Source organism: Camelus ferus, chromosome 8, assembly GCF_009834535.1.
Source record: "Camelus ferus isolate YT-003-E chromosome 8, BCGSAC_Cfer_1.0, whole genome shotgun sequence".
NCBI classification, from domain to species: domain Eukaryota; kingdom Metazoa; phylum Chordata; class Mammalia; order Artiodactyla; family Camelidae; genus Camelus; species Camelus ferus.
The window spans coordinates 46,355,787-46,383,519 of record NC_045703.1 but is presented as its reverse complement, the minus strand read 5'-3'; the positions used below and the strand labels follow the sequence as shown (position 1 = coordinate 46,383,519).

Genomic DNA, 27,733 nt, shown 5'->3' with positions numbered 1-27,733 from the left:
TTGGCCATGAAATGATAGAGGATAAACATTTAACCAATAGCTTTTGGTAGATTTCTTACTAGTAAAAATATAATGTCATTAATATTATTTAATCCTACTTTGTGTTTAGTCTTTCATACAAGTAAAAAATGTGAAATACTATACATAATTTTTTAAAAGTGTGCTTGAGTAATAATGTACCTTTATTACTTACTACGACAAATCGAATATACAAAGTATGCAGATCTTGCCTATTACAGAACTTGCAAAATCTGTCTTGTAACTAGAATGGGTATTACTTTTTTCTAGGATGATTTGTGAATCCCTCATAAACTCTGAAACTCTTGAATGGGAAAGAACACAGCTTTGGGCCTTAACATTTAAACTGGTTCGGAAAATAATTGGAGGAGTGGATTACAAGGTACTTCTTCCTAATTATACAAAGTAATTGCTTTCAGGCATAATTAACTTTTCAGGGTATATATCATAATTTCACATGGGAGAGATGAAGTGGAAGTCTTTACAAAATCTGTCTCCATTTTGTTGCATTTCCTAAAGGGATTTAAAATTGCTCAGTATTTCCCACAGCTTCTCTGCTCCCCTCCCAGCATTCTTAAAAAGGCAGGTGGCTAATAAATTTCTATGACAAGTAGGGAAGTCACCAAGCAGACCCTGGGTGCCTTCATGCCACAGATCTTATGATGTTGGGGCCACTCTCAAATGAAAGAACACAGAGCCGGGGTGTGTGTGGGACTGAGAAGGGATGTAGGCATCAGCTGACGAAGGGAGCAAGTCCTGCTTCACCTCCCCTTGACCACCCGTGGACACGTGTCCTTCCTAGCAAATATCTTCAGCCTGCCCTTGACCGCGAACAGCAGCGTGCCCTCCCTAACTGTGTCTCATCCCACAGCTCAGGAACGCTGTCACTGCACAGGCTTCTGCTTCATTCAAGCTACTTTTATTCTTTTCCTTTTTGAAAGACTTGCCAATACCTGACCCTGTGCTTCCCATCTGTATTTTCTCTAATCTAAAATGACTTAACTGATAATTATTGGCTTGAATCATGATTTAATACAAAATTAATTCTAGGAAGCTTTATCTGGTTATTTTTTCTTTACTAGTTTCTTTAGCAGGTTAATATGTAGTTTTTATCTTCTTATTTGTATGGTGCTTTATCATTGTTTCTGATTTCTCTCATGTATATGTTTTGTCTGCCTTTTTTTTAAACATTTTTTTATTGAGTTATAGTCATTTTACATTGTCTGCCTTCTTGATCACAGTTTATACTATGGAAGGAAAGTTCTTATCTGTATATCAGATTCTGCCCTGCAATAATGCAACTGGTAATAGATATGAGCAGATGACCAGGGAACAGAATAGCATTATTGGATAAGTTTGAAGTACTAAGGTGGGTGATTGCTGATGAGAAGGGAGAATAAAGTTAGACTGTGCCAGTGGGAAGGAGCAGAAAGGGTCATCTGCTAGAAAGTTGACTATTATTGCCCATGTTTTCAGAGTACTTTCAAGTTCTATTCAAATATCTTTCTGTCTGTTAAGCTCAAATTTTTTGACCCTCATAATAATAGAAACTCTTCTAATGTTACAAAGGTCAAAAAAGCTTAGCAGAGTGTGGAAAGTTTAACTTTTATTTATAAGTGACTTTCTTTGTCCATTCATATCACAAGCCATTCTTTAGAATTCTGCCTTGGAACATGACACTTCTCTTGGGTTGATGTTAGGGGCTTGAATGTCAGCTGTGGTTCAGAAAAATTAAGTATGACCTTGAAGGTAACTTTCCAAGTATCTAATCTTGAAACCTTTAGATGTTTTAACTAGCACAGGGGACATTACTTAATTTTAACCTATGACTTCCATTATATCAGGGTGTTCGAGATCTCTTGAAAGTGATTTTGGAGAAAATCTTGACAATTCCCAATACAGTCAGCTCAGCTGTTGTGCAGCAGCTTCTAGCAGCACGAGAGGTAATTTCAACATGTCTCCAGTTTGTTGATCATACCCTAAAAGACGTCCAGTTTTACATAGTTCTGTGCTTTTAAAACGTACAGTAGTTTGTAAAATGTTCCATTCATTTACTTCTAGAAAAATCAGTTCTACTTTTAAGGTGCTGTTTTACTTTCATTATATTTCAAAAGGAAATTTTAAATTTTGATTAATTCATGGTTTTTAATTATGAAAATAATATAGATATTAAGGTATTTTCAACTATTACCAGCCATCACCCTATGGACCAATTAAAAGATCTTTGTGCTTCATAACTAACATTGCAAAAATTGTTACTTTGGTCCATTGCCTTCCTGTTGGAGTCTACTAATATTTAAAGCTTTTTCAATGTTATTTACTGTTAGCAATCTGTTCTATTGTTTATTATTCTTAGACATTCTTCACATATAAATGAATGTTTTACGCTACAGTTTAAGCCCAATGAATCCATAAAATGATATCTGTACTTTTTAATACCGTTGTTGTTGTCGTTACATTTAAAAGGCTTGTCTGTGGGACTGGTAAAATAATAACAGTGCCCTTTTATTTTTCTTAGGTTATAGCGTATATCTTGGAAAGAAATGCCTGCTTATTGCCAGCATATTTTGCAGTCACTGAGATCAGGAAACTATATCCTGAGGGAAAACTTCCACACTGGGTAAATTTAATATTTTCTAAAATTTTTAATAGAAATTTTTTTAAAAAGTAGTTATATTAATCTTATTTTTTGTATGCTTCTTTTTTAAATGGTCACTTTATCCTTAGGTAATATGTATTTTTATTATGCTAATATATTTCTTTCATTTCTCTGCTGAGACAGTCTATATATCATGTGATAAAATATACACTAAGGGCACGGTGGTATGACTTGGCTTAATTCAGGGGTGGATGAACTGGTAAGGAATTCTTTCAAAGGAAGCAAAAGAGAACTAAACTTTGAGTAATTTTATGTGCAAGTATTGTAGTAAATCTTTACATGTTATCTCATTTTATGTAAACGATCCTTGTATTCCGAGGAATCTTGATTATTATATTTATACTTCTGTTTTGTTTTAGTTACTTGGAAACCTTGTATCAGATTTTGTGGATACCTTCAGGCCCACAGCAAGGATAAACTCCATTTGTGGTAGGGTTATGGTTTACAATATACCAAATATACTAGTACCTGATTTTTAGTGATCTGACTATTGAATAAAGGTCTGACTATCTTATACATGTCTTGGTGGCTTGTCATTTTAATATAACACTAGGAGCTTAATAATGATCTTTTACCTGTTTGGGGGCACTTTGTGTGTTGAGTGCAGGGAGGGAGGAGCAACTGTCTGTACTGGGTCTAAGCTTTATGTAGAACTGTTCTAGAAGATGTATTTCCTTGTGATTAGGGGAACTTTTGATAGAGCTAGTGAAGCACCCAGGAGTCATCTGGAAGTGTCAGGAGATCTGCTTCTGTCTGGCCACAGCACACAAGACTCTCAGACTGACTCTCTCAGCCCATTCCAGTTCACACCTTTGCTCAGTTTTTCATTTATTTTGTTTCCTATTTTTTCATTTTTTTAGATTCTCAGAATTTTATTTTAAAGATAAGCACATGATTTGCAATTTTGCAGTGCTCATATATATTACTGGATTATTTCTAGAGAACATGGTGGCCTCAGAACAGTCTGGGAATGTAGACCATTATTTAGTCAGTGGTCAAATTTTGAGTACTTTCTATGAATCGGGTGCTATTCTAGACACTAGAAATACAAAAATAAACTAAACAGACACTAGACAGATTATTCTTAGGCTTCTAGCTTTTGTAACTGAGTGAATACTGACATTTAGTGAATTATAGAAGTACTACAGGCTTGAGAAGGATGATGATGAATTCAATTTATGTTGAACTTGAGGTGCCTGTGGGAAATCCAAGTGACAGTGTTCTTCAGGCAGTTGGATACGTGAACTTATTGATGGTCATATACTGTATCTAAGGCCTGACAGTGTTCTTCAGGCAGTTGGATACGTGAACTTATTGATGGTCATATACTGTATCTAAGGCCTTTAGGAACGTTATGCTTACAGTTACTCAGGTTGACCATAGACTAAAGGTCTGTAAACTTTTTCTATAAGTGGTGATGTAACAAATATTTTAGGCTTTGTGGGCTATACTGTCTGTTGCAACTACTCAGCTCTGCCATTACAGTACAAAGGCAACAGTATTCCAATAAAACTTTACAAAAACAGGTGGCTAGCTATTGGGATTTGGCCCATGGATTATATATAGCTTGCTGGCCTCTGTCCTAGATATTTGGACAAATGCAACATTTGTGAGTTTGGAAGGCCTGTACAAATTGGTCTTTAACCATCTGAATTAAAAATAATCAAAACAAAATTTCCAAACTTCTAATTAAACCATTTTTTTAAAACAGTCCCTGTTTCAGCATAGCTATTGATTAAATATTTGTAGAGTGAATGAAGGACCTGGCATTGCTATGTTCACATTTATTTAAAAACATTTTTTGTAACACATACAGGCCGCTGCAGCCTTCTGCCAGTTGTAAATAACTCGGGCGCCATTTGTAATTCATGGAAATTGGATCCTGCAACTCTCCGTTTTCCTTTGAAAGGCCTTTTGCCATATGATAAGGTATGTTGTTAAATATAATGAAACTTTTGGTCCATCTGAGAGAGACTTCATCCTGAATTATATTATGTGTAATGTTAAATTGACTCTTCATAGACTGAAGAAATAAATATTTAATGAAACATAGTTTATGGTTTATCGTGTAATTTCAGCCCCCAAGTCTAGCCTGTGGTTTTTGATACTGCAGGTGTGTATGTTCCAGTGATCCGCTTCTGACAAAGCACTTGGGGTTAGAAAGTTGAATTTTTAAACTGATTCCTTGTTTTCACTTTTCCTTTCCAAATCATGGACCAAAAATGAATTTGCAGTGTCCCCAAAACTTGAGTCAGCCTCTTATTTGTTAGATTTCTTTCAAAAGGGGAGGGGTAAGGGAAGACAAAAGTAGGGTCGAAAGTTCTCAAAGGAAAAAAATCCACAAACATCCATAAAAGGGAAATATAAGATATAGACATAAAGCTATAATGGAATTTAATAGAATGGAATTTGACTTGGTATATTAGTCAGCAAAACTTTGGAATGTGAAAAAGGGGTAAGCTAAATGGATTTACAATCATCATGATAGCAATAATAATGAAAACAGATAAATTTATTTTGTGCTTACTGTGTGCCAGGCACTGTTTTAAGAACTTTGCTTTGCAACAACCTTTATTCTTAACTATTATCGTAGTATTTCCATTATCCATATGATGAAACTGAGACACACAGTTGGGTAGTAACTTGACTAAGGCCCCACATTTAGGAAATAGTATAGTCAGGATTTGAACTCAGACAATATAATTCCAGAATCTACACTCTTACCCCTGTGCTATCAAGTCATTTGTCCCCTCCAAATTTGGAAATGGTGTTTATGTTTACACCTGTATGAGAATCTTTAGAAACTGTCTTCATTCTTTCTTGATTAGATTTCTGAGCAAAAAATCCTTTCCTTACAGTGATACGTAAGACTTCCATGTGACTGTAGCTGAAACCACTTCTAAGTTTTCCTCTAGGACCCTGGACGAGTCCCTTCACCTCAGTTACATCTTTTATCAAATGAGGGGTGGGAACAGATTCATTGTAAGCACTAAAATCGTATGATCTTTTCCCACTAGATACTGCCTACTGTGCGAAGGTAACAAGTGCCTTTAGAGGATTTTTTTTATCCCAACTTCAAATTATTTAAATTAACATTTTCTTTGATCTTGAAGCAGTAATTTTCTTTATTTTCTTTAAAGGATCTGTTTGAACCACAGACTGCTTTGTTGAGATATGTTTTGGAGCAGCCTTATTCCAGGGATATGGTCTGCAATATGCTAGGTTTAAATAAGCAGGTACTGTACTGTGCTGGAACCTAGTAAATTCTGCATAGAATCTGCACTGTTCTTCTCTCTTTCCTTTGCTATAGCTAACTGAGCAAAACAGTTAAGAACTATTTGGTGATTTTTTTTTTAATATATGGTTTATTAAACAATGTATTGTTTCTATCATTTATATATTGCTTTAAGAATGTTTAAATTAAAAAGGAGATATTTTAAAAGTTGGTTTATTTTGCATTGCTTTTTTTTCTATAAGGCCAGTTTCAAGTATACCTTTTGCCAGAGAAACCTACACATGACTTAACCATAATTTTTGACTTTTTTTGTTGTTTGGGTGTCTATTTTTAAAACCCTTGGTATCTTCAGCGTGGCCTCATTGCTGATCTGTTTTTTTTTTTTCTTTTTTCTTTTTGGTGTATGTTTGTTTTTGGTGGTTTAACATGTGGGAGGGTTTGTGCTGACTCTGGGTTCCTTGAGGCTGGCCTCATAGTCACTGTTTTGTCTTTTCTTTTTTTCTTCCTTTATTTTTGTTCTGTCCTGTCTTGTCCTGCCCATCCTCCAATGCTCTAGACCTTGAACATTGCTCAGGTATGTTCACAACCTTACTGTTGTATTGTGACTAACGATACGCTGGCCGCTTTGTAGCCACTGATTCCATTTAGAGAATACATGTATGGTCGGGGCTTGAAATTGGCAGGACCATGCTGAGACCAAGGCCACTAAAACGAATTTCTTCTTGGGATATGAGAGTTGTTTTTGGTGGATTGTTTTGGTTTTTGGTTTTTGGTGTTTGTTTTTTTTTTAATATTCTTTTTTTATTTTTATTTTTTAAACTAAAAGACAACACCTGGCACATGATAAAGCCTGTCACTTTTTGATGGGTTGTTTTTCCTTCCCACTCCATTTTTCTGTTTTTCATACTTTAGGGCTAAAGCTAGCCTGGTGGAATTTTCAGAGATGGAAAGATTTGTGGTGGCCTTTATCTTTCCAGACTATTAAAACATAAATAAATAACAACATCAATAAAAATACTTACGTTGCTTTGCCCAAAAAACAAAAACAAGTTAAGAACAAACCAAAAAAGAGAAAAAAAGCACTTTAACAGAGATGTGTTACTTTTAAAAGTTGGAGTGGTAAGCTTTACACAGGGAAGGCTTTTTTGGAAACATGGGGATTGACTAAGAAATGTCACACTCTTAGGTGGCCCCACACCTGCTTGACAAACACCCTTCTTTGTCAGTCTTTGCCAGAAGTGTCCTCCTCCTGGAGTGAGCGCCTCTCAGTCGAAGCCCACCTGTGGTGAGAGGAACACGCAATGGCCAAACTTTATAAACCAAACTCTTATGCAGTCCCAAGTCTGCCCCAGGACTTTTCACCTTTGAGATTTTAAGCAAAATAGTGGATCCAATTATTTTTGTTAAACATTTTTGAGACCAATGTATTAAAATAGACCAGCTTTTTGATTTTAAAAAGACGTTCTTGTCTAGGTTATATAAAATAGCGTTACTGTTTGCAATACTATAGTGAAGGTTGTGCCAGTGCTTCCATTTATAAAGCCCTATTTTTAAGGACATATAGCTTGGCCATAAAACTTGCTCAGTGTTGAAACTTTGCATGCCAAACCTCACCCTAGTAGCAGTATCTCTTTTATTATTTTAAGTTTTTTCTTCTGAAAAATTTACCAAGTCTCCTTGTTTGGACAAGCCTTTGTACATGTGAAACTGAAACTGCTTCACCCTACAGTATCTGACAGTTACCTCATATAACCTGTCAATGTAACATCTTAAATACCAAGTCATTAACTCTGATCAACTTTCACTTGAGTTAGAGGTAAGTATTCAGTTAACTTTGAAAAAATGCTTCATGCCATGTCTCAAAACTAATTTTTGCAATGAACTTTAAGTCATACTTGACTCATTTTTTTTTTGCAGTTTGGTGGATCAATGTACCCATGGTCATTTGAGCTGCAAGTACCTTCCCCCAGCTATCCTTAGCCATCCTTAGCTTTTGGCTTTTGGGGGGCAGCTCTTCTCAAACTAGAAATTGGCAATTTTTAGAGAAGAGTATTTCTGATCTGATCCTTTCAATAACTAACAAGTTTCAACCTAAAAAAAGTTTATGACTAAGACATACATCCATAAAAAATGAAGTTTATAATGGAAATGCTGACAGAACATTATTAAGATCCCACTGTAGTGTAAACATTGTCAGAAATTCACAATTCATCAGTAATTGTTTTGGCAGAAAACTGCAGTGAGTGGACTTGTAGATATAAGATATATGCTGAATTGACGTAATATATTATTTTTACCACCTGGAAAGTAGGGTAGAAAATGAGAACACACTGTATAAGAAGCATACAGTTAAAAATAAACAGGTTACCTTGTCACTTCCTTTATCGTTACAGAACTATATTCTGCACTATACTTTCTTGTCCTTTCTCTAGCAATGCAATAATTTACTTAAAGCTTTGAAACCTTTTACCAGCTGTCCATATTGCATTTTCCAGTAGGAATTGGGCTATGGTATTTCACCCTAAAATCGGTTGCATTCAGAAGGTCAAAAATAGCCCAGTTCTGTGACCAGCAAGGTAGAGTGTTCACAGGGGAAGAATCCTGTTTTGTGTGTTTAGGCAAGAGTTTGTGTTCCTTCTGCTGAATAAGAGCATCACAAAACAGATTCTCTCTTCAAGCTCTTATGTGGTGGTATGTGAACTCCGGCTGCCCTGAGACAGTGAAGTACTAGACCAATCATGCAGTCTATCTTTGAAAGGCACCATTGAAAGTGGTATAAACTGGCATAGGGCTCCAGTTCTGATTGGCAGAGAATATGATATATAACACACAAAGGGATTTTTCTTCCCAACTTGCCCTGCATAGGTATTGCTTTAAAATTGATTTCCGGCACTGAAATAATGATTTTAAATTAACTTAATCCCACCTAAGTGCAATATGTTCAAGCTGCACCACAGAAGCAGTACCAAAAGTATTATATGAAAATGTCAGGGGCCACTTAATACAGGATATGATTGCTGAGACTGAAAGTCATTATCATTTGCTATTTGAAATAATGGTGGGAAAGAATCAGGCATGGGTGGAGGTTAATGTTTCTATTAATGCCTTGTGCCTGATTTTCAGCTTTCACCAAAGCTGGAAATTTAAAATAAGTTTCCAATACAGTTTGAGCTATTTATGCAGAAATTGAATTATTAAAATATTGAAAATAGGGTTTAACTAAATGTGCATATATGTATGATGTAAACTGACTAATTCAACTTGTATGCCTATATCTTAAAGACTTAAATTTTAAAAATTTTTAGAAAGAAAGTTTGAATAGCCATAGACATTAGCATCCATTGGCTACCAGAATTATCACAGCCTGGTAATTGCTAATTAACCTTTATTCACAGATTATTAAGCTGCTTTAAAAAAAATTTAACTTGTTCCACTTTGTAAAATAATTTATGTGGTGGAGAGTCTTAATGTTTTATCTTTTAGCAATTGAAAATGAAAGCAAAACTTGTTCTAAAGTATTTAGCAGCAGAGATCATTTTATATTCCAGACTTTTTTCTTGTCCCTTTTTCTGTGTGTGTGTATCTTTAAAATTGACAATTAAAAAAGGAACATGTTTGAGCTATCCCTAAACTTGGTTTGAGAAATATCCTTGGCTTTAACCAAAAACACCTGGGAAATATAATAGAGTTAATTCTGGTAGACATTCTGCTACCCTCAAACTAACCAGAGCATTTGGTGCCATAGAAATTCCTGACTGATTTAATTCTTAACAGAAAATTTGAGGGTAATCTAGAGTCATGATATGTATTGAAAGATCATCAGCTTTAACTGTTAATTTCCTATTTGTTCTTACTTTGCCAAAAATCTTTATATGTTTGGTTTTCCTCTTTAAATCACTAACTGTATGACCATCACTACACTGTGAAAAAAATGTAGGTAAAAATCCAGTTCTTTAAAACAAATAGCTAATACTAAAAAGGGAGACTCAAAAATGACTCAGGTGCTAAAAACCAATTTTATTTAGTTTATTCTTTTTTCCTGAAGCAGATTGATGGAAGACCATCATGGATGGAGAAATAGATGACAAATTGGTTAGTTTCCAAACTAGAAGCAAATTCCCGTCACTAATGAAAAATTCCTACTGGAAATCCTGGCTTTACTTCTTTTCACAAATTTTTCTGACTCTTGTATACTTTGAATGATCTCACTCTAAATTTGTGTTGTCTGACACATTCCTTAGGTTGTTGGTGGTTGGCAGAACTAGTGAATTTCAAGCCCTGTACACAGTAGTTTTGCATGCTGACTTAAGAAATAGTTTGTAGTGTTGTCTGTTGCACTTTGCTCTGCTTCATAATGATAACTACATTTGGAGGAAAAGTACCGTAGTCTCAACTGGTGGTGTTACTATTGCTCTTTTTGTAAACCTGTAATGTGGTTGAACTGTGATCATGGCATTGTGTTTTTTGGAAAAAATATGAAACAACCATTGATGCTTACTGTTCTGGATAGATGTTTGTTCTATTTGCATGCTTTAAGAAAGTGCAGCTATATTGGAGCTTTATAAGTTTGGAGCTGGCAAAAAGCATGCAAAAGAGGGGATGCTATTCATTATGTTTTGTTTTTTTCCAAATTCGTCCCCATTTTGCATTTTTTCCCTAAATTTAAAGAAATCATATCCCTTTTTCATGGCAAAAGACTGATAATCACATCTAAAGTTTAGAGGGAAAGCATCTATATTAGTATTTTCACTAGAAGGGCTTCCAACTGCCTGGCTATTAAGTCATATGACATATTTTATTAAAAATATGAAAATGGCTTAAAATATGGCTTAACATATTTCTTTTGGTAAAAGTGTATTTTTTTAAATCACTTTAAAAAGCATAAAAATCTTTTTGCCTCTAGAAAGGGAAGTTGCATTTTCATTTTTAGTGTTTAAACTCAATTATTTTCTTATTTTAGATTTCAAAATAGTCTAATTTAAAATTAAAGCTGCATTATGTTTGTCTTCAGAGGGAAGAGCAGAGATTTAACTTTGAGATCGATTTATTTTTTTTGGTAGAGGAAGTTTCCATTTCAGTGTCAGGTCAATACCACATATTGAAAAATAGACATTGAGTAATCTGGCATTTATTTAGATATACCTCTGTATATAAAGTTAGTGTAGACTTGTGGAGATTACTCTTAAATGAATAGATTCACGCACTGCTTTGTCTGCTCTCCTGTCACAATATTTGATTCCTGGAAATCCAGGATTTTTATATTTTTAATTAGATTGCAAAATCAATACTCTAAGCTCCATTTCATATGCTTTTTACATTATCTTTTTTCAAAAAATAAATAACAAAAGTTTCTACCATGTAGTTCCCTTTGTCAAATTGGAACAATGATGTCTATAGTATAAAGTCAAAAGTTAATGGGAAATCTGTTTTGTGTGAGACCTGAAAAATAATTTTTTATGAAACTCATCCTCTATGATAATGTAACATGATGCAGCTTTAATAGACTAAATCTAACCTTAACTTTCTAAGTTCAACTTCATTCCATGCTTCTCAGCCTCTTGTTACAATTAATGCCCATTAACTGGTAACTTCTGAAACTAACCGGGAGGCTTTTGGAATACTGTATTTAATCTCTGCCCTACAGCACAAGCAGCGCTGCCCTGTGCTGGAGGACCAGTTGGTGGATCTGGTGGTTTACGCCATGGAGCGATCCGAGACCGAGGAGAAGTTTGATGATGGGGGAACAAGCCAACTGCTGTGGCAGCATCTCTCGAGTCAGCTCATTTTCTTTGTGCTTTTCCAGTTTGCAAGTTTTCCACATATGGTCCTTTCTCTTCATCAGAAGGTAAGTGCCAAACTCTTTGTCAGAGCCACCTTTCCTGTTGATTATGTTTTAGACTGGCATAGACATTGCCTAGTGAACAGAAGTTCCAAGCTCTGATTTCTGTTTTGTTCAGTGCTTTTATGGTTTCTTAACTTTTCACTTTCTTGTCACTGTGAAAACTGGTTTCAGTTATTCATTTTACATATTCACAGTGCAGGGACCAGGGGATACAAAATGAAAATGCCTTAGTATAGTACCCTCAAAGAGCTCCTTACTAGTGGGAAGATACAGATATAAATAATTTGATTATAATGTAATATTTCACGTAATGGAAGCATGTTTCCTTGCAATAGAAATGAAAGAGAATAGTGCCTATAAAGACATCAGGAGTGGCTTTATCAACAAGTCTTGAAACTAGTATTTGAAAGATAAGTAGAAATTTGCCAAGAGGAAAGGATAGAATGTATTTCCACAGAAGTAAGATCATCATTTGGAAAGGGACAGAAATGTGTGATAACTGGAAAGAAAAATATAAAGGGGAAAGTATTGGTGAGATGAGGAAAGCAGAAAGGCAGGACCAGGCGTGGAGAACTTTATATGGCCACGTGTTTGTTCTAAGGAGTTAAATTTACTTTGAGAGGCAAATGAGGAAGAGAATGACATCATCATATACGAGTTGGAAAAATTACTGTTAATGACGATATACAGGAAGACAGTGAAGTAGAGATGGATGGAGCCAAAATCAGAATCAAGGAAGCTAGTAAGGGAACTACTGCAGTGATCTGGGTGAGAGATGCTGCAGGCCTAAACCAGGACGGAGAGGAGGAGCCAGAAACCAGGTATGCTGAGGGATGAGTAGGACTTGGTGACAGTAGGTGACAGACCAGGAGTCTAGGATCACTCACTGCTTTCTACTTTGGCAGTGAATGAAAGAGTAGGACAATGAATCCAAAACAGGGAATCCAAGTGGAAGAGTAATTTCATGGGGAGGGTTGGTTTTAGGCATAGGACTTTAGACACACTGAAAGGCAGTAAAATAAGTGTTGTTTTGTCTATACCATCTCTGCAGCCTGGATTATTTGGGGAAAATTCTTTCATAAGAGTTGTTAAAATCCTTTCAACCACCACTTACCACCAGCCCCATCACTATCACTAATTTATGTTATAATCTACAGGAAACCAGGAAAAGCATTTTTGATAACCAGTCCCTGAGAAGTAAAAATATAAAAAAAAAATTAATCCTTTCGGTATGTGTTTTGATGAGATATTTTTAATATTCCCATATTAAACTTGCACACATAATCAACTTAATTATGTTCTAAAACATTTAACTTTTGATATGCATAGTTGTTTTGGAGGTCAAGGAGAAAACATATATAATATTAAAATAATTTAAAAGGCTTTACTTGGTGTGCCTTGAGTAGAGGCTAAGTAATTAGTAAATGCCAAAATTTGATGCTAACTTTCTGAGAGCATGGTTTCTCTCTCTCTCTTTTTTTTCTTTAAACTTTAATATATCTGTTTCTTTAACTGGCTGTGTAGATGTGTATTTAAAGATCTTTTACAGTTAGCAGGGCGAGGACTGATTAAAGGCAGAGATCATCTGATGTGGGTTCTCTTGCAATTCATTTCTGGAAGTATTCAGAAAAATGCACTTGCTGATTTTCTTCCTGTCATGAAGCTCTTTGACCTTCTGTACCCAGAAAAAGAAGTAAGTTTGGTTAAATAGTTAACAGTGTGATTAGAATGTGATTAGAATATGATTAGAATTATGTCCAATTTATGTTTAAGGGTTTTACTGTGGTTTTGTGAAAAGAACCATGAACTTGGAAGCTGGAAGCCTGGTTCTTTCCCCAGTTTTGTGATCATGGGATGGACATTGTCTCTCTTGACATTAGTTTACTCATATGTAAAATGAAGAAATTGAACTAGATTATTTCTGAAGTTTATCTTAAAACACAATTGAGTATCTAATATGGCAAACTATTTCAATACATTCTAAGGAGGTTTATAATTTTAAAAAGCATGAAACTGTTTTTAATCTATACGTGTTGAATGATCAAATAACATCAGTATCTGTTAGTATCTTTTTTTGGTTGTTTGCTAGTTGAGTGTGTCCTCCTAATGTTTTATTATTCAAGGTGTTTGAATAAAATATGGTATATATTGATGATTGACATTTTTTTGAGACATTTTATTATGGAAATTTTAAAATGCACAAAAAATGTAGAGTAAATAGAAAATAAACTCCCATGTACCCATCACCAATAAATATTCTTACTTCATCTTTCTTCCTCGTTTTTTGTTAATGCTGGACAATTTTAAAGCAAATTCCAGATATCCATGTCATTTCACCCATCAATGTACAATATGTTTGGTGCTACTCATTTAGATTGCATATTTCTTAAATTTTATGTTTTTGAAAAGCATATATGTGACTTTTAGAAAATTCTGTATTCATATTTACCATATTCAATAAGATTTCATAATGCTGCATTTAATTTTTAAAGAATAAAAATTTAATGATTGTGAATGCTTTGTGGCAGTAGGAAAAGCTTGACTAAGCACCTGTGGATTTCTGTTATTTTCTTGGCAAGTGAGAACAATCTTGCAATAGTTTCAATATTTGATAGTTGTTAGACCTTCTGATTTATGTTGTTGAATAGTCAAAGAACAATTGGAGTTGAATATTTGAATACAGGATATTTTAAAAAAAGATATATCAGAAATGATTACTAAAATACATATAACTAGTTAATTCTTCTCTTTCTTATAACATGCAAATTGTTGTTTTTTAGTTTATCCCAGTTCCCGACATTAACAAACCCCAGTCAACTCATGCCTTTGCAATGACCTGCATTTGGATTCACCTCAATAGAAAAGCCCAAAATGACAACTCCAAGCTACAGATTCCAATACCTCATTCCCTAAAGCTTCATCATGAGTAAGTTACTTTAGCTTGACTGTTTTTTTAAATTTAATAAACAGTATGGTATAAACTAATATTGGTCTATTTATGTAAAGTATGTAAATCTTCCCACACCCACTAGAGGTAAGGGTAAATAGTTAATGTGTATGTCATAACCAAGAGAAACTGATCAATACCAGCATCAGAAAACAACTAGAAGATTAACCAATCCTGTTTATTAGTACGTGGAGATACATACGTACATATATATATACACACATATATATATATATATATACTTTTTTTTAAAATTTTCAGGTCTAATCTTTGCTTTTACATGTTTTACTTCAGTTAAAATACTTAATTTCCAAAAGTGTGTGAAAATGTTTCAGAATTTCTTAAGTATTTGGGATTTGCGCATGATCTGACTGAGATGTCATTCACTCCCTGGGCTGCCAGGATTGATTGAGCTGATCTGGCTGGCTTGCTCCCTCACATCATTTCCAAAGCTGTGATTACTCAAAGAAGATTCCCTTTTTTGGATAGGACTGGGTTTCAGTCAGGAGTATTAGGAATAGGTGAACTTCCCACCTAGAACTTCTGAAGTGGACTGCCAGATCTCATCATAGAAGACTGTAGGGTAGTCAGACTTCACGCTTTATTTGGCTTTCGTTTTATGAGACACCTCTAAACTATCTCTTCTTAGCGATATCTGTAGTGAAGATTTAGTGTGTACTTAAGCAAATAGATAATAGAAGCCTAGTTCATGAATCTGTGAGTTATTTCTTCATCATCTGAAGCTTAATGCTGTACATGTATGTAGTACATACTTAATGGTTAAATAGCCATTAATTGTTAACTTATACTTACTTAAGTTCTTTCTGAAATGCTTCTCAAACTTTTATATGTGTTAACACTCTATTTTGGGCAGAAACTATAATACCTATAGGAATAAAGATAGTATTAATATATAGTTTCATGAAATTAAACTGTCTTACAGTGCAGTTACCTTTCTGGAAATTATTTGCATTTTTTTCTGTTTATGGAACTTGAAATTTTAGGTTCCTACAGCAGAGTCTTAGAAATAAGAGTTTACAGATGAATGACTATAAGATCGCCCTGCTCTGTAATGCATACTCTACAAATTCAGAATGTTTTACATTACCCATGGGAGCTCTGGTGGAAACTATTTATGGAAATGGAATTATGAGGATACCTCTTCCTGGAACGAGCTGTTTGGCTTCAGGATCTATTACTCCCTTACCGATGAACCTCCTGGATTCACTGACGGTTCATGCCAAAATGAGGTATGTTCTTTCTCTTTATTTGGCCTGATGTCAGGGAATTGATATCAGTGTAGTATAGACTTGATTTGATGATTGTGTGTGTATTTTATGGTCAAGTACATTTTTTTTAATTTAGGTTTATCTTATTACAAAAATGATATCGTTTATTTATAGGTATTCTAGGATAGACAAATAAATCCAAAGAAAATAATTGATATAGTCCCTCCGTGAGAAGTAAGTGTTGTAAAATTGTGTATATATATACATACACACACACACACACACACACGTTCTGAAACTTTTTTCTATGTATAAATATATGAATTTATAGGGGCTTTTTGGTTTGGTTTTACAAAATGTGTCCTTAGCTACAATACTATTTTATAACCACCTTTTTTTCATGGTAATATATTAAACATCTTTTTATTTATATATTTATCTATGTTAACATCTTAGATTCAGTGCTCTTCAGAAACATCTATTTTAATTAGTACAAAGAAGTCTTTTGTGTGGCTATATATGATTATCTAGCCAGTTCCACATTGTTGAACACTGAGGTTATTTGCAACGTCTCAGTGTTATAAAGATGGCCATGAAGATTGTCTGGCTATCTTGCATCTATCCATGATTTCATTTTTATTAAATAATTCGCCAGAAGTAGAATTGCTGCGTCCCGCAATGCCAGAGCTGTAACACTGGTCCTATATTGCTTCTGGATAGGGGCGCTTTTAGAATTGACATTATGGTTTCTAAAAGACAGAAAAGGCTGTGTTGGGTGTGAGTCTAGAACCTCAAGTTCAAGCCAGGCCTGTAATATGAATGAGCGAGGCTGGTGCTATGCGAAGGCGAGTCAGATTACAGTGTGCATGGAAGCTGTATGGTTAGCGGGGCCTGAGGCTGACTGAAGTGTGTGGGGCTCAACGCACGGTGCTGCCCTTTTGGCTAATTTCTGTAATGTGCGAATGCACAGTAGTGTAGCTAATTTGTCTGAGTTTTGGGGGACGGGCTAGAGATCCAGACTTTTATTTCTAGACTTTCAGCTGTTAAATATTGGCTAAAACGTTGAACACTGCATAGTCAAAAAGAATGCCTGTGTGAGCCTCCAGGTGGGGTATTGGTTCTAGAAAATCCATGCTCTTTTTCAAATGGTAAACATTGTGATGGAGTTAAACATGCACTTTACTGGCATATGTGACGAAACTGAGGAAAGCCCTGTTAGAACCTAACATTTGGGTCTTAGCAGTGACTTACTAAGTAATTCTGTAGCAAAAGTTAAATAATCTCTTTAATGGTTTTATTTAACATATTTGAAAAAGAAAAAAAGACTAAAACCATTCAAGCACGTTCTTGTGAGTTGTCCCAAAATTTTGCTGTTCTGTGAGCAGAGGGGTCCTGATGCATGTTGAGAGCACCTGGAAACCAGCATCAGTCTCAAGCTGTACAGTGCGTCACTGCTGTGCGTCCTGCACAACCTAAATGGCTAAAACAGAGCTGATTCACTTCGTGTATTTAAGCTCAGATTTGTACCAAATTCTCTGTAAGTAGAGTAATCCTTGTATTTATGTCAAAAATACGGATTTTTATTTTCTTTCCTTTTTGTTTTTTCTTAGCCTTATCCACAGCATTGCTACCAGAGTGATAAAACTTGCTCATGCAAAGTCCAGTGTGGCCTTGGCTCCAGCCCTAGTGGAAACTTACAGCCGTTTATTGGTCTATATGGAAATAGAGTCTTTGGGCATCAAAGGATTTATCAGTAAGACAGGAGTTTCTGGTGTTTATAACCATTAACCCTTTCATTAGTTGGACATGCACTTTTCTAATTGCTAGGGATACAGCAGTGTTCAGAAGTTACTGCCATCGTAGAGATTACCTGCTAATGAGGAAGACAGACAAAAAGATAAATAGATGAAATATGGAATATGTCAGGCAATAAGTCTTAGAGAGGAAAGTAAAGCAAAAAGAAAAATTAAGCAAAAAGGACCCACAGAGGATTCAGGGAGTGGGTTGCATTTTTTTTAGGTAAAGTTATGGTAAAATGAAAAGAGGGAGGGGTGGGTATCAGGCTAGGTGCTTGGGATTCAGTGAACAGGACAGACATGGTCTCTGTACTCATGTAAAAACCCACAGTCCCATTTGCCTCCTTTGCTGAGTTGCCCCTGGGAAAGCAATGAGTACTAAGTCTGACTGGCGATAGCAAAGGAGTTTTTCTATATTGCAGACGATAGTTTATAATGTGTCTTCGTTGTTATGTAGTTCTAAATAATAGATGCTTCCTAATATGGAAGTGCTTTTCTGACTTATGGTAATTCTGACTTTTTACCGATACAGTATAACTTTAATTTTAAGTAACCATGGTTACTCTTCCCAGATAATTCAAAGTCAAATAAAACTTTCTTAGCAGGGGGAGGTAATAAAGCAGGTATGATGCAATTTGTATATTAAACAGTGATCCCCATGCTTCAAAAGGCTGGGAACATTAACTTTATAAAAATAATTTTCAAGATAACTAAATAAATAAGTAAAGAAGGTTAGAGTAATTTTTTTCCCATATCATGGCTCTTATTTTATTTTTCCAGATGAACTTGAGTATCATTTGTCAAATTCCAGAGAAAAAAGCAAATTTGGCACTCTAATTAGGATCCAGATTTTCTTCTTACAATTAAAATAGAAATTATGGAGAAAATTTGGAAAATCTGTCTATATATGTGTGCATATGTATCTGTGTGTGTGTATGTATGTATGTGTGTGTGTTCATGATCAAATTTTTGCCTGGACTTTAATCGATGTGACTTTTCTTCAAATATCTATTAATGTATAGCTCTTACTAATTGGTGCTTTAAACTGTCTTGTTCCTCCAGGTCAGCTTCTGCCAACTGTTTTCAAGTCTCATGCCTGGGGAATCTTGCACACCCTTCTTGAGATGTTCAGCTACCGAATGCACCACATTCAGCCTCATTACAGAGTTCAGCTCCTGAGTCACCTTCATACTTTGGCTGCAGTTGCACAAACAAACCAGAACCAGCTCCATCTCTGGTGAGCTCATTACAGACTGTCTTTCCTTGGATTTATTAGAAACTTTGTTAGAGATGGGGAACCTAATTCTCTGCCTTGTAATATTTTTATTCACTTGTCATAAAACTCCTCTGCTTCTGGAGTATTTTACTCCAAAATAGAAGTAGAGTCCAGCTTTTTAAGTAGAAACCTATTGTAATAGTTGAGTCCTTGCCTGGGGATCTCTGGACTGAGAACACATACTTCTGAGGCCTTTGACGTTATATTCTAACTTAGCCCCTTACTATACTAGATTTATATATTTCAGATTATGGTTAATTTATCATGTCATTTTGATTTTGCTCTAAGTGAAAATACATTTCAGATTTTTTTTAAATGTAATTTTTGAAATGCTGTATATCCAAGTGAAAATTTTCAGTCCTACACACTATAAGCTATCTTTTTTCAAATGTATAAAATTGTCAGATGGTTTTTGCTGTATAATTTGACACCTCGGGTCCTTAAAACAAATTAAGCAAAACTCATTCTCACACAAAAGATGAGTTTTTTTTTTTTAATCGAGGAAGGGAAATTTATAGTTTGCATATTTTCCCATTGTGATTAACCAAGGATTAGATTTAATTCTGTAATTCTGAGATATTATGTGCAACTTAACTTCTTCATGATTCTTTTTGTTCTCCCTCCTTTCAGTGTTGAGAGCACTGCACTCAGGCTTATAACAGCATTAGGTAGCTCGGAGGTGCAGCCGCAGTTTACACGCTTCCTTAGCGACCCCAAAACGGTGCTCTCAGCGGAATCAGAAGAACTCAACCGCGCCTTGATACTGACCTTAGCTAGAGCAACTCACGTAACAGGTACCGTGAACATACAGCTACCACCAACAAAAACACATGAGCTAGAGTGTGCTGTGCCACTGCTGACTGCTAAGGGGATAACACACTGAAAAGATACTTCTCACTTGTTCCCAGAAAACCAGCTCTTCTGATATCTTCGCTATTCTTCTTGGTAGCTTCACCATTTCAGTCATTAATTTGAGTTCTTCTGTGTGCAATCATTTTAAGTTGAACATCAGTTTTCAGTCATCTGACAACATTTTAAAGTCATGATTCTTGAGCTTTTTGGTCTCAGGACTTTACTTTTACTCTTAAAAAAATTATTGAAATTTCCAATGATTTTCTTTATATAGATTATATCTATGATATTTACTTTGTTACATATTAAAGTAAAAGTTTTTTAAATGTTTGATTCATTTAAAAATAACAGTAATAAACCTGTTACGTTAACATAAATGATGTGCTTTTTATGAAAAATAAACCCTGTTTTCCAAAACAAAACTTTAGTGAGAAGAGGTGCCATTGTTTTACATTTTTTGCATCTTTCCTTAATGTCTGATATAAAGGAACATTGCTGAATTCTCATATTTGCTTCTACATTTCTTCTATTGCAAATGTTATTTTAGCAGAAGTAGGTAAAGAAAGTATGGCCTCACACAGATACGAAGTTGGAAAGGGGAAGAGTATTTTAATAGCTTTTTTAGCCAATTTGAATATTCTTTGATGTTATACAAAACTGGAAAATTGATAGTTTCTGAAATGTTAATTGCAGTGTGGAATCTAAAGTCCTATCAGTGAAGTCTCTACTCCTACATTATAGTTTGTTGGTCTGTTTTGTACCTTTTATGGTTTTGTATTCATACATATTTTATAACTTCATGAAATTGTTTTTTGGAAAACATTGGTTTAATGAGTTATATAGATCTTGTAAATGTTGACATACTTCATCATACAGTATAGAAAATTACATTTTGTAATCTCACTACAAATTTCATTAGAAAAAGTCTTTAAGTATTAGAAAACGATTAGGCTTGTGGTAGAGGATTTAAGTTTCCAAATTTCTAATTTTCACTCAAAAGTTCAAATGGTAAAATGATGCAGTCATGTGTTCTTGAAGTGACAGACTGTCTTTGCTAATTTTCAAGAAAATGTCTGCTTAATGCCCAGATCTGGATAACTGTAGTTTTCTGTCAGATGTTCTTTCAAGTGAAATTGGAATTTCATGAAAAAAAGAGCTGATTTGACACAATACTCAATCACACAAGTGTTTCTCCTCAAGATACCCATCATGCTTTGGTATTATAGCTAGAAAACCTTTTGCATACTTCCATTTTATTGCACAGAATATTAAAAATCGGTGTACTTAAGGGCTGAGAAAAATAATCCTTTTTCCTGTGTCTTATCAAGGATATTCTGAAGTGAAACTGGCGCTTTTTTTTTCATACTCCAAGTGTGTGATGGTGAGAATTGCAATAGCTATTAGTAGTTTGGTGCCACTGTTTGATTTGTTCTAATGGCCAGTAGTTTTACCCACCATTGCTTTTGCACCATCAGTGCACATACCAACATAGTAAAAAGGCCAGTGATATCTTAGTATTATTGTTTTAACAGCTTTGATCTCATTGAATCTACAAAAGGATGTTGGATACCCACAGAATCTGCAGACCACACTTTGAGATCTACTGTTTTAAAGAAATAGTTAATGTGTTTAGCAACCTCAAATTTATTAATGTAAACTGTCTCATTTTACATAAGTAAACCTCTTTGATTTAGAGAGTTATAGTAGCTGTTTCAACCACCAGAAAAGATATCTGTGGTTCTTTCTTAATTCTGTTTCCTTGGCTCAGTAAAGTGAGTGCTGTACCTCATTATCAGAGTGAATGAATGAACACTCTGGTGGCCTGTACCAGTATTGCATCATTGGTACTCTGTAATCTTATAAAAAAAAGAAAAAGAAAAAGATTCCAGATGTCTTTTGCAGTCTCTTCAGTAGTTATGTTCATATTTACTAATGTAAATCATTCATAAACTAAAGAATTTAGGTCCTAAGTTGACTATAACTAGTAAAGCAATGAATGCAGAGCCATGAAATTCTCTGAGTGTATATATTTGTGACCTTCTCTGTGATATCACTTATGAATTGTGGCCATGATCTCTCATACCTGGGTTACATCTGTTTGTTTATGTTTAGATTTTTTCACAGGCTCTGATTCAATTCAGGGAACTTGGTGTAAAGACATACTTCAGACCATCATGAGTTTTACTCCTCATAACTGGGCTTCGCACACTCTTAGTTGTTTTCCAGGCCCACTGCAGGTAATTTGGTCTTGAATTGCATATTGAATATACAGTATATAAAACCATTCTTCCCATTTACAGTGTAATTCTAGAGCGTTTTGGTGACATCCAAAGAAAATTAGCTTTTATTTCTTTTTTTAAAAAACTTTGCTATTGCTTCTAAAATCTCTTGAGTTATTCTTTGTCTTATTCTAGAACTGGGTATGTTTCTAAAATTTTAATTATTATGGCTTCATCTTATTAGTTAACAGTTTTAGAATCTTAAGAGAATTAACATGTTACCTGAAAAATTCTCTCTCTCATGAACTGGAGTGGGGAGAAATGCAGTTTAATGGAGCTTCACAGAATACACATATGTACATTGACTTTTTTTTTTTTTAAATCACACAGAGAGAAATCCTGTGAAGTTGGCTTTTATAATATGGAGAAAGGAAAACCTCATCTGTCTTCTAATTTTCAGAAAAAAATCTTAGGCATAATGAACAACTTTTTCATAACTTCTAATAGAGCTAGCACAGTAATTCTCAAACTTATCAAAATCACCCAGAGGGCTTGTTTAGCTACAGATTGCTGGGCCCCAGCTGCAGAAACTTCTGATTCAGTAGGTCTGGGATGGGGTCCAAGAATTTGCATTTCTTACAAGTGCCAGGTAATGCTGATAATTGATGGTCTGGGGACCACACTCTAAGAATCACTGGATTTGTATAATGGATTTTCCTCATAGAGACTAAAATATGTAACCAGAGGGTACATACATTTCTCCCCCCGCCCACCAAAGATGAGCAGAAGTATCAACAGATGATTGAAGAAAGTTTGAATTCAAGCTTGTTTGAATTTCTTTTTAGGAAACCTAGGAATGGAATCTTATAGATAATCTAGTATTTTCCCAGTATAGAAATTCTGGCCTTGATTACTGAGTTGCTTGAGGTCACCTAGAATATATTAGTGTCAGAGTCAAGCCCGGAACTGGCTTCCTGACTGAAAGCAGTGCCCTTTTTACTACAATCATTGAAATAAACTTCTGGTCTTCCTTTTAGGCATTCTTTAAACAAAACAATGTGCCTCAGGAAAGTCGTTTTAATCTGAAAAAAAACGTGGAGGAGGAGTATAGGAAGTGGAAGTCAATGACCAATGAAAATGACATCATTACCTACTTTTCTATGCAAAGCTCTCCGCCTCTCTTCCTTTGTCTTCTCTGGAAAATGCTCCTGGAAACAGATCATATTAATCAGATTGGCTACAGGTAAGCCAGAAACCTAGATCTGCATTCCATTTGGCAATCTATTATACCACACAGCAATATAATTTATTTTTGACTCTCTTCTCTTCAGAGTTTTGGAGAGAATTGGAGCCAGGGCCTTGGTAGTCCACGTGAGAACCTTTGCGGACTTCCTGGTATATGAGTTCTCTACATCAGCTGGGGGTCAGCAACTGAATAAATGCATTGAAATTCTTAATGACATGGTATGGAAGTACAACATTGTTACACTGGACAGATTAATTCTCTGCCTGGTAAGAATGCACTTGCTTAACAGATTTCTATGCAAACAGTCCCATTTTCTTTTGGCTCATTGTGCATGACTGCTGGATCTTGTGCTGATCTACTCTGTATTGTTTCTAAGGATTTAATTAATTTATACTATAAATCGAGCATTGCTGTCTGTTCCGTAAAGAACTAGAGATTCCTCAATTTCTTTATTCATTTATTCAGTAAGTTTGTATTAAATATCACTATGTTGTATACACAGAAGGTACAGAAGTAAATAAGACAGATGTGGTCCTGGCCTTGTGATGCTCTGAGCTGATTCTCAGAGGCTCCAGCCAGAAGCAGGAAATAGTAAAAAGTCACTGAATTTCTTTACAGAGTGCTGGTAACCATTTCTGTACACTTTGGTAGCCGTAGTCATAACTGAGTGTTTCTTATAGCCACCCAGTATCACCCTGTGTTTTTTATTCCTGACTTTGATATCTGTTTCTGTCCAAATTTTAAGCACTGAGCCAGGCTGGAAAATGCTACATTTTTTAAAATACTATATTGGTGATATTTGGGGGGCTTAATTGGTTAACATTAGTCTCTTACCTGTAAAGCATAGATATAAATGTCATAGTCTAGTAGGGGAACTAAGGTAAGTCTATAAATCAGTAAAATAAAAGGATAAGTTAGAGATGTAGGAAAAATATTGCCAGGCAGCAATGAGAGATCACATCCACCTAGGTGATGGATCTTGAATGATGGGTTAAATTTCAAAAAATAAAGATGGGTATCTCAGGTGAAAGCCAAAAATAGGCAAGAAAGGGTCAGATATGTTTGGGGAACATTTGAACAGTTGTTTTGGGGTTAGACTAGACACATAATGAAATTCCAATAATGAGATTTTACTGTATTCCAATTTAGAGTCTCAAATTTAGACTCCTTCGAGCCTTGCTTTTGTATGGGTTGAGCATTTTCATATAATGTTTCTGTTCTTCTCCAAAGGCCATGCGTAGTCATGAAGGGAATGAAGCCCAGGTTTGTTATTTCATAATCCAGTTGCTGTTGCTCAAACCAAATGATTTTAGAAATCGAGTAAGTGACTTTGTGAAGGAAAATTCCCCAGAGCACTGGCTACAGAATGACTGGCACACCAAGCACATGAACTACCACAAGGTACTGATGCAAATTAGTGCTTCGGTCAATCCTTTGTAAGGCCATACTTAGGTGTTTGGCTAATTGACTTGGCTGTTTTCTCTGTACCTCTGCTTTTTTCTCTCTGTCTATATAGAAACGAATTAGCTCTCTAAACTTCCTCGGGGTTCTAGACTATCTCTAATGTCAAGAACAAATTGAAACTACAGTTTTAGTAGCCATGGATTTTACAATACAAAATAAAAAGTTATAAATTCTTTTGTATGTAAATCTCTTTTGGTGTATCTTTGGGATAATAGAGATTTTTGTCAAGTAAAGGATTCTAGATTTCATTGCATTGCTGGGGAAAACACAGTTTCATATTCTTTGAAAAATGGCATGTTTATGTAGCTCTTTTTTTAAGAAAATAAAAAAAAGATGCCCTAAACATTTACCACTTCCTCACTTCCACAGAAATATCCGGAGAAGCTCTATTTTGAGGGCCTGGCGGAGCAGGTCGATCCTCCTGTGCAGATCCAGTCCCCCTATCTGCCCATCTATTTTGGGAATGTGTGTCTCCGATTCCTTCCAGTGTTTGATATAGTAATCCACAGGTTTTTAGAGTTGCTCCCAGTATCCAAATCGTTGGAGACTCTGCTAGATCACCTGGGAGGCTTATATAAATTTCATGGTGAGTTTTTTCAAATTTTAATTCCATATAATAGCTCTATAAACAAAAGTAGGCTGGACGTGACCATTTGGGTAACAGTGGTTCTAAAGGTTTTATTTTAGTAATTTTTAATAAACGTGTTTTGAAGGGAAGTGCTATGTGATGATGTCATGAAGTATGAAATAGATGACATAAAAATGTCAATAGGTAGATCATAGCAAAGAAAAAAGTAACATGCAAGAGATGCCTTATTTTATATATTGTGTGATTAATTACCAAATCTGTACAGAAGGAGAAACGTATGAATTTAGAACAGACTGATGGTCCTGTGGACTAAATGGATCATGGCAGCCTTCTTGAATGAAAAGGATTTGAACCATGATGTATTTGATTTGTATGAACGTAAAGGAAAAGAGAGAATACTAAGCAAAAGGAGTCCTTTGGGAGAATCATGGAGGTGTTAAAAACAAGGCATTTTGAAAACAAATGCCTCACTGGGCTAAATTGAGGATTCGTGTAGTGTACCTGATGGTAGATCACCTTAAATGCCAGGCTGAGAAGTTCTGATTATAACCTGCAGATAATCGAGAGTTAACTAGAAGTTATTGAGTAAAATCATGCCATGGAAGCATTTTTTAGAGAGATAAATCCAGTTGTAGTAGGCAGCATGTCTTGGAAGGAGGAAGCCATTTCAAAGACTTAGGTCAAAATGGTTGGGTATATGATTGACATCTAGACAAGTATGATGGCATGGAAAATGAGAAAGAAGGGACAGATAGTCAAGGAAGCAGGAATTGGGCTTGACTGACCAGTTATGGGGAGAATATGAAAAGAAAGAAATCAAAGACAGCTTTAAAGCGTTAAGCCTGGTTTGCATTTTAGCACTACAGAACAGGAATGAAGTTTGAGGGAACATTCCTTTAAAAACGTTTTTCTTTTGGATTGGGACAGAACAGAATGCAGTGAAAGTAGTTAGTCCCATCCCTGTCCTCCAGCGAGCCACTTTCTTTCTCTGTAGGCAATCACTGTTACTAGTTTCTTGTGTATCCTACCTTAGGTATTCTGGGGTTGGTATTTTTTTTTACAGATATTTATGTAATAGACATATTGTTCTGCACCTTACTTTTTTTTTACCTTTATAATGTATAAAGATTGATTATTTTGTATCAGTACAGCCAGAGCTGCTTCATACATGTCATAAGTGACTTGACCAGTTCCCTGTTTTTCACCATCTAGGCTGTTCTAATCTCTTGCTAGTATAAACAGGGCTGTAGCCACATTCCTTGCGCATATGTCATTTTTGCAGGATAACTTTCTAGAAGTGGAATTGCACTACCTTAGAATATTATGAATATTCCTCAGTATAAGCTGTGTATATTGGTAAGAAGCTTTCTGCCTTGTCCTAGAATAAAAATATACATTGTATGCAGCTGTCCAATATGAGAAATAGTTTCATAATCTTCTGAACTGTGTTTTTTGGTAATCTTGGAAATAGAAGATTAGATTTTCACAGTTGTTACTAACCAGATAAACATTGTAATGATCTGTTTTCTTCTTGGCAGATCGTCCAGTGACTTATTTGTATAATACTCTGCACTATTATGAAATGCACCTGAGAAATCGTGAAAGTCTCAAACGAAAACTTGTCCATGCGATCATTGGGTCGCTCAAGGATAATCGACCACAGGGCTGGTGTCTAAGTGACACTTACCTGAAATGTGCTATGAATGCACGAGAAGACAATCCCTGGGTCCCAGATGACACCTACTATTGCAAATTGATTGGCAGACTTGTAGATAATATCCTTTTAATTGTGATTTTTTTCAGACTCTTCAAAAATAACTGTATAGTGATTTACGAGAACATATAGTAGCTTTTTATATATTCCAAAACTTCAGTTTTTTCAAGATTTTTTTTTTAATTTTACTTCTGTAAAAAGGTTTTGAAATCTTAAAATTAGCAGCATTATTCCAGATAGGCAGAAATTTACTTCATTAAAATTTATATTTTAATAAAGACCTTAGAGAAGAGATTCATTTCCAAGAAAAAATCCTATTCCTAAACAAATGCACTATTTTCTGCATCTCTTTGCCCCTGGAGAACATAGACTTTTGTTGCTTTAAATAAATCCTTGAATTTTTTTAAAAACATTAATAGAAATTTTCCTTTTTTTAGTGAAAAAGATTCTATATTGGTATTTTTATTTCTTTTATTTCATTTTAAGTTATTAGCACACTGTACTTAATAAGTCTACACACCATGCCACTATTTACTAGATAGAGCAATTTTACATGAATGGGCATGATTTATTTTCCTACACAAAGGAATTATTTCCTGAAGTAAAAGAACTACTCATTGTAAACTAATTTTCTTATTAACTATCCT

At 35.0% G+C, this 27,733-nt stretch overlaps 1 protein-coding gene across 3 annotated transcripts in view; it reads left to right on the top strand.

The window, feature by feature from the left end:
* MED23 (mediator complex subunit 23) overlaps positions 1 to 27,733 on the top strand; it is a 39,133-nt gene that overhangs the window by 4,700 nt on the left and 6,700 nt on the right. For 2 of the 3 annotated variants that reach the window (XM_006180729.3, XM_032484928.1), the window contains exons 5-24: positions 289 to 400; positions 1,863 to 1,961; positions 2,537 to 2,638; positions 3,037 to 3,106; positions 4,494 to 4,606; positions 5,818 to 5,913; positions 6,469 to 6,486; positions 11,557 to 11,757; positions 13,304 to 13,447; positions 14,535 to 14,680; positions 15,706 to 15,951; positions 17,541 to 17,683; positions 18,789 to 18,963; positions 19,633 to 19,796; positions 21,967 to 22,091; positions 23,111 to 23,316; positions 23,405 to 23,585; positions 24,550 to 24,720; positions 25,153 to 25,369; positions 26,911 to 27,147. In XM_006180729.3, coding sequence (XP_006180791.1) covers positions 289 to 400; positions 1,863 to 1,961; positions 2,537 to 2,638; positions 3,037 to 3,106; positions 4,494 to 4,606; positions 5,818 to 5,913; positions 6,469 to 6,486; positions 11,557 to 11,757; positions 13,304 to 13,447; positions 14,535 to 14,680; positions 15,706 to 15,951; positions 17,541 to 17,683; positions 18,789 to 18,963; positions 19,633 to 19,796; positions 21,967 to 22,091; positions 23,111 to 23,316; positions 23,405 to 23,585; positions 24,550 to 24,720; positions 25,153 to 25,369; positions 26,911 to 27,147 — 2,966 coding nt within the window. The remainder of the gene's footprint in view (positions 1 to 288; positions 401 to 1,862; positions 1,962 to 2,536; positions 2,639 to 3,036; positions 3,107 to 4,493; positions 4,607 to 5,817; positions 5,914 to 6,468; positions 6,487 to 11,556; positions 11,758 to 13,303; positions 13,448 to 14,534; positions 14,681 to 15,705; positions 15,952 to 17,540; positions 17,684 to 18,788; positions 18,964 to 19,632; positions 19,797 to 21,966; positions 22,092 to 23,110; positions 23,317 to 23,404; positions 23,586 to 24,549; positions 24,721 to 25,152; positions 25,370 to 26,910; positions 27,148 to 27,733) is intronic. The other variant, XM_006180730.3, reaches the window with a different exon arrangement.